The sequence below is a fragment of the Lepisma saccharinum genome, unplaced genomic scaffold (genome assembly GCF_977018435.1).
Source record: "Lepisma saccharinum unplaced genomic scaffold, izLepSacc3.1 HAP1_SCAFFOLD_1254, whole genome shotgun sequence".
NCBI classification, from domain to species: domain Eukaryota; kingdom Metazoa; phylum Arthropoda; class Insecta; order Zygentoma; family Lepismatidae; genus Lepisma; species Lepisma saccharinum.
The window spans coordinates 5743-20180 of record NW_028143881.1 but is presented as its reverse complement, the minus strand read 5'-3'; the positions used below and the strand labels follow the sequence as shown (position 1 = coordinate 20180).

General features: G+C 37.2%; 1 protein-coding gene and 1 long non-coding RNA gene across 2 annotated transcripts; one reads left to right on the top strand and one right to left on the bottom strand.

The window, feature by feature from the left end:
- Window positions 1–1343: 1343 nt before the first annotated feature.
- LOC145983569 (uncharacterized) lies at window positions 1344–9017 on the top strand. The gene is made up of 5 exons (XR_014441262.1): window positions 1344–1395; window positions 2286–2443; window positions 4514–4669; window positions 8413–8622; window positions 8924–9017. It is a non-coding gene; the product is annotated as an uncharacterized LOC145983569 (long non-coding RNA).
- Window positions 2042–12571, bottom strand: LOC145983570 (nuclear pore complex protein Nup155-like; the record flags this gene model as incomplete). Its single annotated transcript, XM_083116639.1, has 4 exons — window positions 12459–12571; window positions 4444–4619; window positions 3230–3370; window positions 2042–2138 (listed from the first exon to the last, which is right to left on the bottom strand). Coding segments are annotated over exons 2-4 (404 nt in total), but the record flags the coding sequence as incomplete, so codon positions are not given.
- Window positions 12572–14438: the final 1867 nt, after the last annotated feature.

Genomic DNA, 14438 nt, shown 5'->3' with positions numbered 1-14438 from the left:
AAAGAAAAGCAGAAGAACCGAAAATCCACGGATCTGATGCCCAGGTTTATTTTAAAGGTCCCAGGGGCACTAAGCACCTACCTCTGAATGTATGCAGGTAGAGGTTGGGCATCTTCAGGGGTTCTCCCCTTTGTTTTCTATCAGTTCACCAATGAAATTTTATCTATCACTTTGGCTACTCGCAACAAAGATGAGTGATGATTTGATGAATCTTACAAAGGGACACTCACCAGAACTACCTATGCCCAAGCAGGGATACAAACCTTGGATCTTTGGTGGCGAGATTGGAAGTTGACCTGTGACTTAAAATCATAAAGAAAGCAAGCAATCTGTTAGTGGGGGGAAGTAGAGAGAGAAAGAAGAATCAATTGCATTGTATTCAAGGGGAACACTTTAGTGAAAAGAGTTTACATTAGTGATCAAAGTGGAAATTCCTAATGGAGGAATGCTGTATGGTTTAACATGGACACAATGAGGTAAGGGATGCATACACAAATTATATTACCTGGGGATACTTGGGGTAAATTTTCTTACCTGGAGGAGGGTGGGTTGGCATCCCCCCTACTTTAAGCACTCATTTACATTGATCTAAACACACCGACGTAAATGGACATATGTTTGTTAAGAACAAGGGAAAACAATATCAACTACACTACATCCTGGCAAATACACATTGCATTCAATAATTGGGTACAATTTTTATTCTGCTACATGCACTCATTTAAATGAAGAATACATTCTATTCAAGGGGAACATTTTAGTGGAAAGAGTTTGTACCGGTGCCATGGGATATCAAACTAAATAAATACATTTTTTTAAAGGGGACTCACCATCATGGAAAGATATCACGAAGGAATACGTGAAGCATATACGATTATTAAAGTAGTTTTTTTTTCTTCTTTTCAATGACTAGTTGCACTGTAACCTAAATGGCAACAGTGCGCAAACTTTCACGTACAATAGCATGCAGCTTAATGACTTTGTCAACTAATGCTACTTATCTCTTTCAGAAATCAATAGCTGTCATGCGAGTGTGCATGACACCTTGCACCTTGCATGATATATATACATCAATACCCACACATGGAAATCAGAAATGGAAGTTCTACTTCCTGTTGAAGGTAGTTGATACGCTTGCATGTTACATCAAATTGACACAATACGTGAAAAGGGTGTGACTGCTGCGTCAACAAATGGAAAGAATGAAATATTCATAAATGGGCAAGCTTCAGATTAGTACTTTCCTGGCAAGTTACACACATATTCAATTTTGCATGCACTGGCAACACAGAGTAACGGTGAGTAGGTGGCAACAGTGGAAGTATCTCCCTCTCTCTCTCTGCGGGGACTTGTCAAAGTCAGCCGCTTTCATATCGCTTGTCGACTCTAATACAGGTAAGATCTCAACTTAAATTTAGTGTAACATTACAAAAACATAATTCATTGTTCTATTGGTAACTAAACTAATTTAAATGATAAGTGTTTTACTGAGTATTGATTTTATGACCAAGCTTATGACCATTTTGCAACGTGGGGTGAAATGTGTACTTGCTGTAGCAAGGAAGGAGAATCTGATCGTAACATTACAAAGACAGAATTGTGGTTCTAATGGTAAATAATTTCATTTAAATTAAATGATAGGGAATGGTAGTGTGTTTGACTAAGCACTTTATGAAGTGAAAGCCATATGGAGTAAATACATACTGACACAACACTTCCTGAAGTTTGAATTATCCTGTGAGTTATGCAATTCATGGAAAATTCATTAATTCTGCTGTAAATATTTGAGAAGCAAAAATAGACCCTTTATACAGGAATAAACTTAATACTCTGGTAATTGCTTTTGATCTCTTTCACCGCTATAAAACCAAAATTTTGCTTTTATATTTATCAAAAATGTGTGCCTCTAATGATAACCAATACACTACCTGGCTTCATTCTATCACAACTATTAAACTTTCCTGAAAAAAATTGAAACCAATACCTAAAATGTACACACATAAATGTCGATTAAAAACACCACAAGAATCAGAAGGCTTACCCAAATTCATATGTCCAGATATAAATATCACTATCAATTGTAAGCCATGCTCTTCCAATTTCGGTGAACAAACCCATCATACAATGGCACTGCATATCTGATACCAGTTAAGGAATAAGTTTACAGTACTGCAAGTGGGAAGTGTTTCAATATTTTTTATTAAAAATATTAAATGAGGTAGTTATTACAAACCATAATGCACTAGGACTTCAAAGTACAGTGAAACCTTGATTTTATTTTTCAGGTGTAACGGCCTTGTGAGTGATTGGAAGTATGACGCATTTATGTTGAACTGGTGGTTAACGACCGACCAACCTGTGTGAAAAAATCTTGGGAGATAGAAAAAAATGGAATAATGGAATATGTTAAGGGATATAGATCTTGAAATGAAAGTAATCATTTGTAAGTAACATGTTAACTAATTTTTCATTGTTTAATGTGATTAATATTGATAAAACTTAATATGGTGTTCAAGAGTATTAATTTCTTTGAATAGAATAAGGAAAATGTTGAAATGTGTTTGAAGTATGTTATTCTGCATGCAAAGGAGTTTGTGTAACTTAAGTTGTCGTAGTTCCTTGCCTTACACAAAAATGCTGAGAAGTGTGATTGAGGGATTTTAGCAAACTAAGGACTATTTACACATAAGTCAGTAGGTGCACGTCAGAGAAAATTTTGGCGACTGTGACAGGACCCGAAGAATAAACAAGTCTTGCTATTTCTTCGAGTTGTAATACAAAACTATAATTATTTGCAATTGGAAATGCAAAAAAGAACTCTCTGCTCTCGAGCACAAAACTCCCTTCAAGCCTTGCATGATAATCCACAGAAACTCGTGTCAAAGTCAACAGAAAAACAAATATGACTGCTCACGCAAGCTACATTTCAAATCATAATTTCTCCGGTAGCTAATACTTAATGAAGTTTTTAACTGTGCTAATTAGTTTCTCCAAGCTGCGAAATTACTCCCACAATTGTTTCCAGTGTTCTAAAGCACTTCCTAATACACCAACAAAATTCGTGAAAAATCGTTAAACATTCAGACCTGTTACCGTTAACATTGGTAAATCTTATATCAGTACTTTATCGGTACCAGCAAAAATTCCATACTGGTTCATCTCTATTAGAAATAAAAAAAAGAAAGAAATAGAATAAACACTTTACTAAAAACACATGTTCAAAGGATACGACTAAAATGTTCAATCACTTCTGGAGGTAAAGGAAACTTCTTCACAGTCTGTAATTGCTTTAGGCTAGTTTGGTCCAATTGTTCATTATCATTAGTACTTGGATATTCCATATCATTCAACCCACTGACAGTAGGTGAGCCTGAAAATAATTAAAGTAAATAATAGGCTCACAAACATGTCTGGCAAATTCATATAAAAAAAATGTTTTTCCCTACACACTAGACATAACATGGGTGAAAAACAATCAGAATTCATAAATAAATATATTAACAAAACATTTGACAAAAACACTATCATGAAATAAATATCTGTTACAAACAGAAAGCTGCTAGAAAAATTATTTTCACTTGTATGTATTAACATATTTTTAATCACTATAAAAAAAAAATAAACATTATGGATTTCCAATTGCTTCTGTTGACTAAGAAAAATCTCTGTACAAGACCGAGATGTGACGTGCTATCATGAAATAAATATCTGTTGATTGTAAATATTTTCATTTTCATGTGTGAATTCTCCAACACAAATTTCGCCTGGTCCACTGTTCAAAACATTTGCTGCTTAAGATTATAAATTGCATCCTATGTTGTAAACATGGTATTCACCTTCACTTCTACATCCCTCCCATCCTCTGCAGAAAAAGAGAGAAAACTGGAAATTTTGTTCTGAAAGTTCACATTATGCACATTGAAATCAAGATTTTAAAGTGTGTTCAAAATCAGTAAAATGACCCCCTGGGAAGTAAACATGGAATGCCTTAAGTGCAAGGCTATTTAGGTTGAAATTCACAAATCTGCACACAAACGTTTTTATCTTTTTGTCACCTTGTGAGAAATCAATCGTTGATGCATTCCATTACCTAAAATTGATTATCCCTCTGCTTTAGAGAAACAAACTTTTATTTCCTTTTCTATTTGTTATATGACATCATTTTAGAATCAGTGTACTTTTGAATCTATATCAGGATGTTTTCTAAATAAAGAATGTGAAAGCTGCTACAGACTACACACATGAATATTTGACCAGCACTGCCATTTCTAAATTGTTTTTCTAAATAATTAATATTGTGGGAAATGTAGAACATTGGAACGTAATTCGCCACACATATTTATTATTTTATAAATACACCTACACTATATACCATGGGCACAGGAAAAAATATAATTGAAATTACATTTAATAAAATGTAAAATAAATAAAATTCACACTTGCCTTTTGGGGTTAGTCTCATTTGCTCAACCAATTGTGTAAAATTATTATCTCCTAGCATTTGTCTTTCCAGAGTTTTCCCTGCCATTTCCAGCATCTGGATCCGGACTTGGTATGGACTTGGCGTTTGTACTGGCAACTGGGACATTGTTACACTCCGATTGAACATACTTCCAAATCTTTTGAAAAGAAAGGAGCAAGAGTTAAAAAAAAATTATAGACATACAAGGTAATAATTATTACATTCTATATACACTTTTCTCTGTAACTCATTAACCATATCCAATATGACCAAAAAACCATAAGTTTAAATTTATTGTTTACAGATATAATCTGTGCCACCATCAGAGGCAAAACCACAACTATAAATCTTGGGGTGCAGAACGCACCAACAAAGAAAGGCTAGTTCAGTTGCCAAGCATCCGACCACCCACTCTCCCTCCCCTTAAGCAGAACAGGGAGGAGGGCGTTTTTCCCTGGTTCCTTCAACTGCTTTTTCTTTGTTTTTTTTCCCAAGGGTAGCAAAATGTTCAGTCCAGCCCCTTCCGAACTATACCAGTGTCAGTAACATCTCGATGAACAAAGGACAATTTGATCAAATTTTGATGTTTTCGACTTTCATTACGTCTATTAATTATAATCATTATTATTATACATATTCAAACTTACAAGCAAAAAATGTAAACCAACATCAAGTTCAACGAAAGATTGTTTTTATAAAGTTCACTTTATGCCCAAAAAGGCTAATCAGGGTTGAACCTACAGCTTAAAGAGGGATTTGAACTACATTGTAACCCCACCGGGTAAGGAATTATGCTCCCCTTGATTTCAGAGCAACGTTATCACTACGTCCTGGAGGAGGACCAGTTCAATGAGAGAAAACTTTGCTTTCTCATTGGTTTGATTAATTGATTTGCTTTATTTTACTTCGCCTCTTGGCTAATTTGCGAAGATGGGGATGAGTGGTGATACGATGGAATTGATGAATGGACACTCACGAACATCCATGCTTATGTCAGGATTCGAACCTGGAACCCGTGGCATTGTAGCGTGATATGCCAACCACTCCGCCACGTTGCTGGCTTGTTTCTCAGTGGGTTAAAACTTTTAACTGTGAAGAGTACAGAATATAATCCCCTTGAAAACTGGATCCCTGATTCGATATGCACTGGAGATCACTACTCGCTGGTTCATATATTAAATTGATTGATATTGATTTGGTGCTTTAAGTGCACAGTAGGTTAATCGGGACTGGACCTACAGTTTAAAGTAGGATCCGAAACACTATGTGCCTAGCTGCCAGCATCATATCTTATATGAAATATATATATAATATTTATAACTTAATTTCTGCTTTGCTCAAAATGCTGCCTTCCACCGCCCTTCTTGGCGAAGTCGTTAGTACAGTGTGCTATGATGCCAGTGTTTTTGAGGTCAGATCCCAGCCTGGGGGTCCCTTCCTTAACTTTCATATCATCACCGCACATCCACATCATCGCGGTTGAGTAAAAATGACAGAAACGTTTATTAACGTCGCCCAAGAACAAAGACTATGAAAAGTCTACTGAACAGAAATAAAATTACTAAATATATTATTATTATACACTGTGAAAAAGTAATTCACGGATGTTACTTCTTTAAAATGTGTCAGCCACAAATAGGTTTAATTACATCAATTTTAAGAATATATTATTATTTTAAAGTACTTGTGTTTATTATAAAGCTAAGTGAAACAAAATGTAGAGTAGCGAGAATATTTAATTGTTTATTATCACAGACTTCCACCTTCTGCAGGTGTTTTTTTTTTCATTTTTTTCCAGAAAGATGTTAAGTAAATTATTCCCCAGGGAAGGGCACATTTTTTAAAACAAAAACAATACTATTCCCTTAAAAAAATGGCTGCGTCAATATTAAGTTATCTTGTTCCAGGGCCAGCCTGCACTGGTCTAAAATGCAAAGTTCTATGATTTGAATAAGATTATGTGTGTGGTGTGTGAAATACATACTTTATACATTGATGTTTATTTTCTCTCTGACGAGCATGGGTCCAAGGGCATTCGCAGGAATTTTCTCAAGGGGCCAGCAGAGCTTCAGTCCTAATTCTTTACAAATCATAAAATTGAAATTACAATACCTACATTACTACTAATTTGGAAAACAACATTTTAACAGTTTTTAACCAGAATATACATCTCCTAATTGTAAATATCTCTGTCGCATAACTTGACTTTGCTCTTGCTGCCATTAAAAAAAAAACATTCTATGACACCCTCTTTTTTTTGCCACATTCTTTTGCCAGCCTCCCCTCCTACTCCTAGCTACGGGCCTGTCTTCATCCCTCCCCCAACATGCCGCTGGGAGATGCAGTGACCATAGCCATAGGAAAGCTAGCTGCTGACACCCGAGAAGCGCAAAAAGATGTGGCAATGTTTCGACTGTCAACGGAGACACGCGTTTAGATTTCGGCAGGAAGAGGGGCGAGGTAAGGTCGGGAAGATGTGGCAACCAGAATACGAAAAAAGCTGATTTTTGGAAGGAAAAGACAGATTCTTTGTTTACTGTTGGTAATGATTCAGCTGCTTATTATAGTACACATTTTTTTTATTCTGAAAAGCAACACTGTTCGTCGTGTCCCGTCCGTAACAAAAAAGGATATGATTTTTAGAATATCTTAAAAACCTGTAATTAAAAATTTGTTATTTACTTACGTGAATATAACTTCCCGTGTGACTATCTCATGTTCCTCTTCCAATACATGCTTGGATAATCCCATACAAGGATACAGAATCAAATGTCAATGTAAGAAAGAATATGTAGGGCAAAATGGTAGGAGTATGGGGCTCCGATGGAAAGAACACGATAACGATATTAAAGATCTTAATACTTTAATACTCCTACCATTTTGCCCTACATATTCTTTCTTACATTGACATTTGATTCTGTATCCCTGTACGGGATTATCCGAGCATGTATTGGAAGAGGAACGTGAGATAGTCACACGGGAAGTTATACGCAAAGAAGACAAATTATTAAGTAGGAATGTTTGTGAGGCCTCATTTATATGTAAAAATAGAGAGAACAAGCTGAATAGAGAAGATGAGAGGGATTATTGATGAAATTGGTAGGAATGTTGAAAAAATTGGATATGCGTGAATATAAGGAAATAGGATTCAAGGTTAACCCAGACAATGAGCAGGAGGCAAGCATCAAATGCGACTTCTAGTTTGAAATGACATAATGGAAGGGGAAGTTAGGGAAAGGAGGAAAATTGACTCACTCGCAACTTCGCACATTTGAGTACATACCAGTTCCAGTCAACATGTGAATTGTAATCGGATACAAACATGGATTTTAACTGTTTTTATATGAGTTTTAAGGGTTTTTTTTAAATGTGGGATTAGTCCTGTTTTAGTCATTTGTTATTCTAGCATTCAACCTGTCCACGTAAAAACCTATATCCTTTCTAAATGATGAAGTTTTGTAGATTTCCGTAAAGCAGATTTTTTGACCTGAAGAAGGGGGCAGTTGTCACCGAAACGTTGTCTTTGACAGGTATATACTCACTGTACGTAAGTAAATAACAAATTTTGATTCTATGCTTATATATGATAGTGAGTAAGTCCCACACATCCAAAATATCAATTCTGTAATTCAAACAGGTTCATGTTTATTACCTAGCTTAAGTGTATGTATGTAAACATAACCTCAAATTTTCAATACTAATAAATTTCACTTTCATATTATGTTTTAAATTTTATCCTGTCCGTAACACGTCTGGTCCTTAACATTATCAAAAGGTGATTAACAAGGCTTTGGCTATAAACTATTTTCATTGATTATTTTCAATATACGCCTATCAAGTCAAATAATCATATTTCCTGTATTAACCTATTATTGTTCATTATTTTTACTGTGTTTCAATAGTATTATAGAAAGTGTAGACCCAACTAACAACGTTCGTTTGATTTTCAGGTAGCCTATGATTTTGGCCCAAGGTTTGATAGAATATGGAAAAGAAAGATTTAGAAAGAGAAAAAGTCAAGCAAAGAGTGCGAAAGTTCCGAGAAAATTTAAAACAAGATGAAGATAAACTACAGGAAAGTAGACAGGCCGATGCCAAACGAAAGCGGGAGGCAAGAGCTAAAGAGAAGAGGGGGCTTCAAGCTAATATTAAAGATCCAGGTACACAAAAAAAGTTGAAGTTAAAACGATTGAAAGAAACGATACAGGCAGAAACTAAAGGAAAAATCAGATCCACATAGTGTTGGTTCTTTTAAATGCATACAATCACTAGGAAAAGCCACAAGAAAAGTCAAACGGGTTTTACCGAAGAGTCCAAGTAAGAAGTTAGCTATTGAAAAAAAACTAATACCTTCTGAATGTTCAAATCTCAGACAAATAGATAGGACTACACCTCGTGCGACTGCCTATTTCACTGTACTAGGACTTGAAAGTATAGTGAAACCTTGATTTTATTTTTCAGGTGTAACAGCCTTGTGAGTGATTGGAAGTATGATGCATTTATGTTGAACTGGTGGTTAACGACCGACCAACCTGTGTGAAAAACTCTTGGGAGATAGAAGAAAATGGAATATGTTAAGGGATATAGACCTTCAAATGAAAGTAATAATTTGTAAGTAACATGTTAACTAATTTTTCATTGTTTAATGTGATTAATACTGATAAAACTTAATATTGTGGTCAAGAGTATTGATTTCTTTGAATAGAGGAAGGAAAATGTTGAAATGTGTTTGAAGTATGTTTTTTGTGCGTACATTGTTTTCCTGCATGCAAAGGAGTTTGTGTAACTTAAGTTGTCGTAGTTCCTTGCCTGACACAAAAATGCTGAGAAGTGTGATTGAGGGATTTTAGCAAACTTAGGACTATTTACACATAAGTCTGTAGGTGCGCGTCAGAGAAAATTTTGGCGACTGTGGCAGGACCGCAACGAAATCAGTCGCAAAGCTCCTGGAAAGCATGATGTTAAAACAAGAAGAGCTCAATCTGGTGATCGGGTTAAAATCGAAAAAAGACATATGGTCATGATGGTGAAAGAAGCGTATGCTTGTTTTGTTAAAGAACACCCTGATTTGAATGTTACAAAAAGTAAATTTTATGAGCTTAGACCAAAGTATGTTTTCTTGTCGTCAGAAATGCCCTATAATGTATGCGTATGTGAAAAGCACACCAATTTCAATTTTATTGTTGAGGCTCTGGCAAAAGAAAGTTGAAAGTTTCCCCCAAACAGGAGGTTTGGTTTGATTTGGTGTTTTAAGTCCACTTTATGCGCAGTAAGGCTAATCGGGACTGGACCTACAGTTTAAAGTGGGATCCGAACTACTTGTGCCTCCACCGGGTATCGAACCCGGGACCCCTTGATCACAAGGCAATGACGCTACCACTGCGCCATGGGGGAGGTCCCCAAACAGGAGGTGATTTGATTTCTAAATTAGTATGTAACAAAGAGAATGAACTATGTATGACTGGATCCTGTCATGAAAATACTTTGCAGAGTATTTTGCCAGCAAATTTTGAGCTGAATACAGAACTTACTTGGAATCAATGGGTAGTTAACAATAATGGACACCCTGTTCTTAATTCTGCTGCAGGATCAATAGAAAATGCTATCGAAGATTTGGTTGAGAAGATGCCTAAATTCAAAACTCATTGCTTTGTGAAAAGTGTTCAAAGCAAATGTTTTGAGGACAAAAAAGCCAGTTTATTGGACAAAGAAGTACTAATACAAATAAATTTTGCTGAAAACTATACTTGTGTATCACAAGATGAAATTCAACGAATGCATTGGAGCAACACTTTGGTAACTATATTTACGCATCGGGTAAAATTTTCGTATCCCCAAAACGTATTTCTTCAATTTTACAGGAGAAAGTACTTACCGAAATGGGTTTATTTATACTTTAGGAAGGTCTTGGAAGTTTGCTTTCAACTCGTTGAAATTTTTTTGCCGATAAATCATGTAATTTTCGACATTAATGTCGCTCCGATGCATGAAAGCTGTTCCCTTGATGTCCGTCTACTACGTGAACCAAATATTTGCGAGCGTTTCATGACGTAACAACCGGTCAGTGTTTCCAAATGCGCGGTTTTGTAACTGTGTAACAGTTCTAGAACGTAAATAAACGCGAGTTACTGTTCATCATTTCTGATTACGAACTTGCGACAACATGACGTGCACAGGATCAGTGGCGTGCTCAATGTGAGGTTGATGGGGGTGATAACCCCCCCTTTCGCCCAGTATCTCTAAGGCTATTTATGAATGGTTCGTGGGGCTATTTATGAATGGTTCGTGGGGCTATCTGTGAATGGTTCATGGGGCTATCCGTGAATGGTTCGTGGGGCTATCCATGAATGGTTCGTGGGGCTATCCGTGAATGGTTCGTGGGGCTATCCGAGAATGGTGTGTGGGGCTACGAATATTTTTTTCGAAACCAATTTTTAACTATTGAAACCTTTGCGTGGCCCTACTAACCTATCCACGTGCCAATGGTTCGTGGGGCTAGCGCCAATGGTTTGTGGGGCTAGCGCCAATGGTTCGTGGGGCTATCTTTTTCACTATTGAAACCTTTGCGTGGCCCTACTAACCTATCCACGCGCCAGTGGTTTGTGGGGCTAGCGCCAATGGTTCGTGGGGCTATATTTTTAACTATTGAAACCTTTGCGTGGCCCTACTAACCTATCCACGCGCCAATGGTTCGTGGGGCTAGCGCGAATGGTTCGTGGGGCTATCTTTTTCACTATTGAATCCTTTGCGTGGCCCTACTAACCTATCCACGCGCCAGTGGTTTGTGGGGCTAGCGCCAATGGTTCGTGGGGCTATATTTTTAACTATTGAAACCTTTGCGTGGCCCTACTAACCTATCCACGCGCCAATGGTTCGTGGGGCTATATTTTTAACTATTGAAACCTTTGCGTGGCCCTACTAACCTATCCACGCGCCAATGGTTCGTGGGGCTAGCGCCAATGGTTCGTGGGGCTATCTTTTTCACTATTGAAACCTTTGTGTGGCCCTACTAACCTATCCACGCGCCAATGGTTTCAGTTGCTTTGTTTTATTTCAATCACTTATCGCACAACACTCTTGCTACCTTGCGTTCTGACGTCAGCAGACTGAAGTTTATTTTTAGGCTAAAGGCCTATGTTGTTATCCATATCATTAAAATTTCAGTAACCACCAAACGTCTCTAATTCCCTTATTTTCGTATTTTCCACATTCATACTTACGTATTCTCCATACTAGTACCTAGATATTTTGCTATGAAGAAGGTCGCAACACTGCATAACCACTGATCATGGACTACGCTAGTCAAGATTTCTCCGCCATATCGCGTGTAACGCAAGCAAAAGCGAAGAAAATAAAAATACTCCATATTTCGAAAATTGAGATTATTTGCCTGCAAAAAACGAAACGCGAAATAGAAGAATCCTTACGAATGCAGAATATGTAAGTATCAATGTGAAAAATACGAAAATAAGGGAATTAGAGACGTTTGGTGGTTACCGAAATTTTAATACGCATCGTAAGTACAAAAATTATGGTATCAGATTTTTACCGTTAATTTAATTAGGGAAAATCAACACTGAATGTTCCGTCCGTAACGGCTGATAAAATGCACATGAGGTAACACCAGTGAGTGTGGAGTCCAGTCCATCGAAAATGCGAACTTTGGTGAAAATCACAGGTGGACAGATGAATCATGTAGCAGGGACACATTCTTTACAACTTCAAAACGAACAGTCAGAACACTTAAAATTCCGCGTACAGTCAAAAGTTTGCTAATAAAAATGGACCTCATTCTACACATTCCTAGTGCTTTTTATTTTGTACAAGGGCGAGGAGTATATAGTGTGTTGTTGCAATGAAATGATATCTCAGTCCATCAGTGTTATGCTGGAAGGTGTGTACAAGTAACACCAGTGAGACATGTATAGTCCTTACATTGATTAATTGTTAATTGCTATTAGAATGTATTACAAGAAATAATATCAAGATTACTCACTTAATGCCAAGCTCTTATTTTTGAAGAATAAAAAAAATCAAAGTAAAACACTGGTACCGCGAACCCACAGAGTGGCGAATCAAATCAGACATAACACGCTTACTGCCATTGTACCAAGTGGTGACAGATCATTACTATATTACAGCCATACACAGCTCATTTACTTAACCTGTGCAGTAGCTTGAAAACTAGAGATATTTGCACCGGGTTTTTCAAAGTCTCATCCATTGAAGTATTTTGAAATGTTTTTGATTGCCATACTCCACACAAAAAAATATAGAAATTAAGTAAGGCCGAGTCTGCTGCCACGCACGTGTCAGCAGTAAGAATAAGCGTCAAATTTGCTCCTGCCACGTACTTCGTCTGCTAAGAGGATGTTACAACTCTTAAGAACAGATGAAGACGAGAGAAATGGAAGTTTATGAGTAGTGGGAATGAATGTACAGGAAATTTAGAACCTGTTTCTTTAGAAAGCATTTAGCGATATTATTTTAATGCTAACAGAACTTAACCTACCTACGAGAGCATTTAGGTTTATTATTAGAAGAATGCTGAGGGACCTAATCTTAAAACATTTTGTGAAAGTAATCGCTACAACTTCACAGTATGTGTTACAGACGTAATTGTATATATAGCATCATGAAATCACGATAAAACAAAGACCGAGTTTCCTGCCACGCGCATCTCATTTGAGGTTCCAGCAGAAAAAGAACGTGGCAGCAGACACTACCATTAAGTAATGAGTCAAATCACACTGACAGGGGCGTAGCCAGGATATTTTTTCGGGTCCAACATTTGATTAAAAAAAACCAAACAACTTGTTCACAATTCTCATCGTTAGGGGTTTTTTCATTGTAGCTTGAGTCGACCAGAAATGGAGAACATATGTCTACGCAAAATTTTCAAGATCAGCACTGCACAGTAGGGGCAAATGACGTCCAAAATTGAGGGGGGGGGAAAGAGTTTTCTTGGTAGACAAGGTTTAGAATTAAAAGGCCATAGTGTGGGAACAAAAAGTGGAGGGCAACTGCACTTATGCCCAATTGGCTATTTTATCTATGCTTATGACCCACTAATCGCCGCCACTGGCACTGCATGTGCCACAGTGCCACAAAGTATTTTCCAAACATCCTCAATGCATTGTTCAATATTTGTAGATAGTAATTCAGCAAAATTTCTAGAGGAGGCCGGGCCCTTTGAGTAGGTTTGCCAACTTCAAGTAATAAAATTCTGGGAGATTGATTTACAGCCTTCAAACAGGGTTCCATTCATGGACCTCAGCTTTGAGCTTGATATACCAACTTGGAGTCGGCGTTTATCAAACTACAAGTTGGTCCAGAAATAGACCAAATCATAGCTTATGCAGATGACCTAATCATTTCACTTCTGGTAAGTCAAGAAGGGAAATCAAAGGTGAAGTGTCTACTGCGATCAACATGCTCTCCAACGAGCGTTGACCATGCTGCACTCAAAATTGCAGTGGAAAAGACACATTAGTTGCAGAAATCCTCAAATCAAACTCAGAGGGAGAAACTTTAAAGAAGTGCAAGAAGCGAACTCTTGATATCACTCTTCAAGAGAAGATGCATTTAATTTTTTCCCAGACATATAGCCCTGGCAACAAACCAAGGCGAAACAACTAGGTACAATCCGCACACTGTAACCTTACAATACCACACATAAAAACTTCTCATCACCATATATAATGCTATTATCTCCTATGGCTTGTTCCGATAGGCCAAGGAAACTAGAAAACAGTAGGTACATCAAAAACAAATTAAGATCTTCACAACGCAAAGTGATACTTTGCTTTAATGGTGCATTCAGAACAACCTCTAGCCTGCCGGTGCCTCTTTTAATAATTATAGGCTCAAGGCAGGAGGCTTCACACTAGTGTTGCCTACGAGACGAGACTTTGGCCTGTCTCGTCTCGTGGAAATGCTGTGAAATGCTGTCTCGTCTCGAAAATATTCGTTTGTC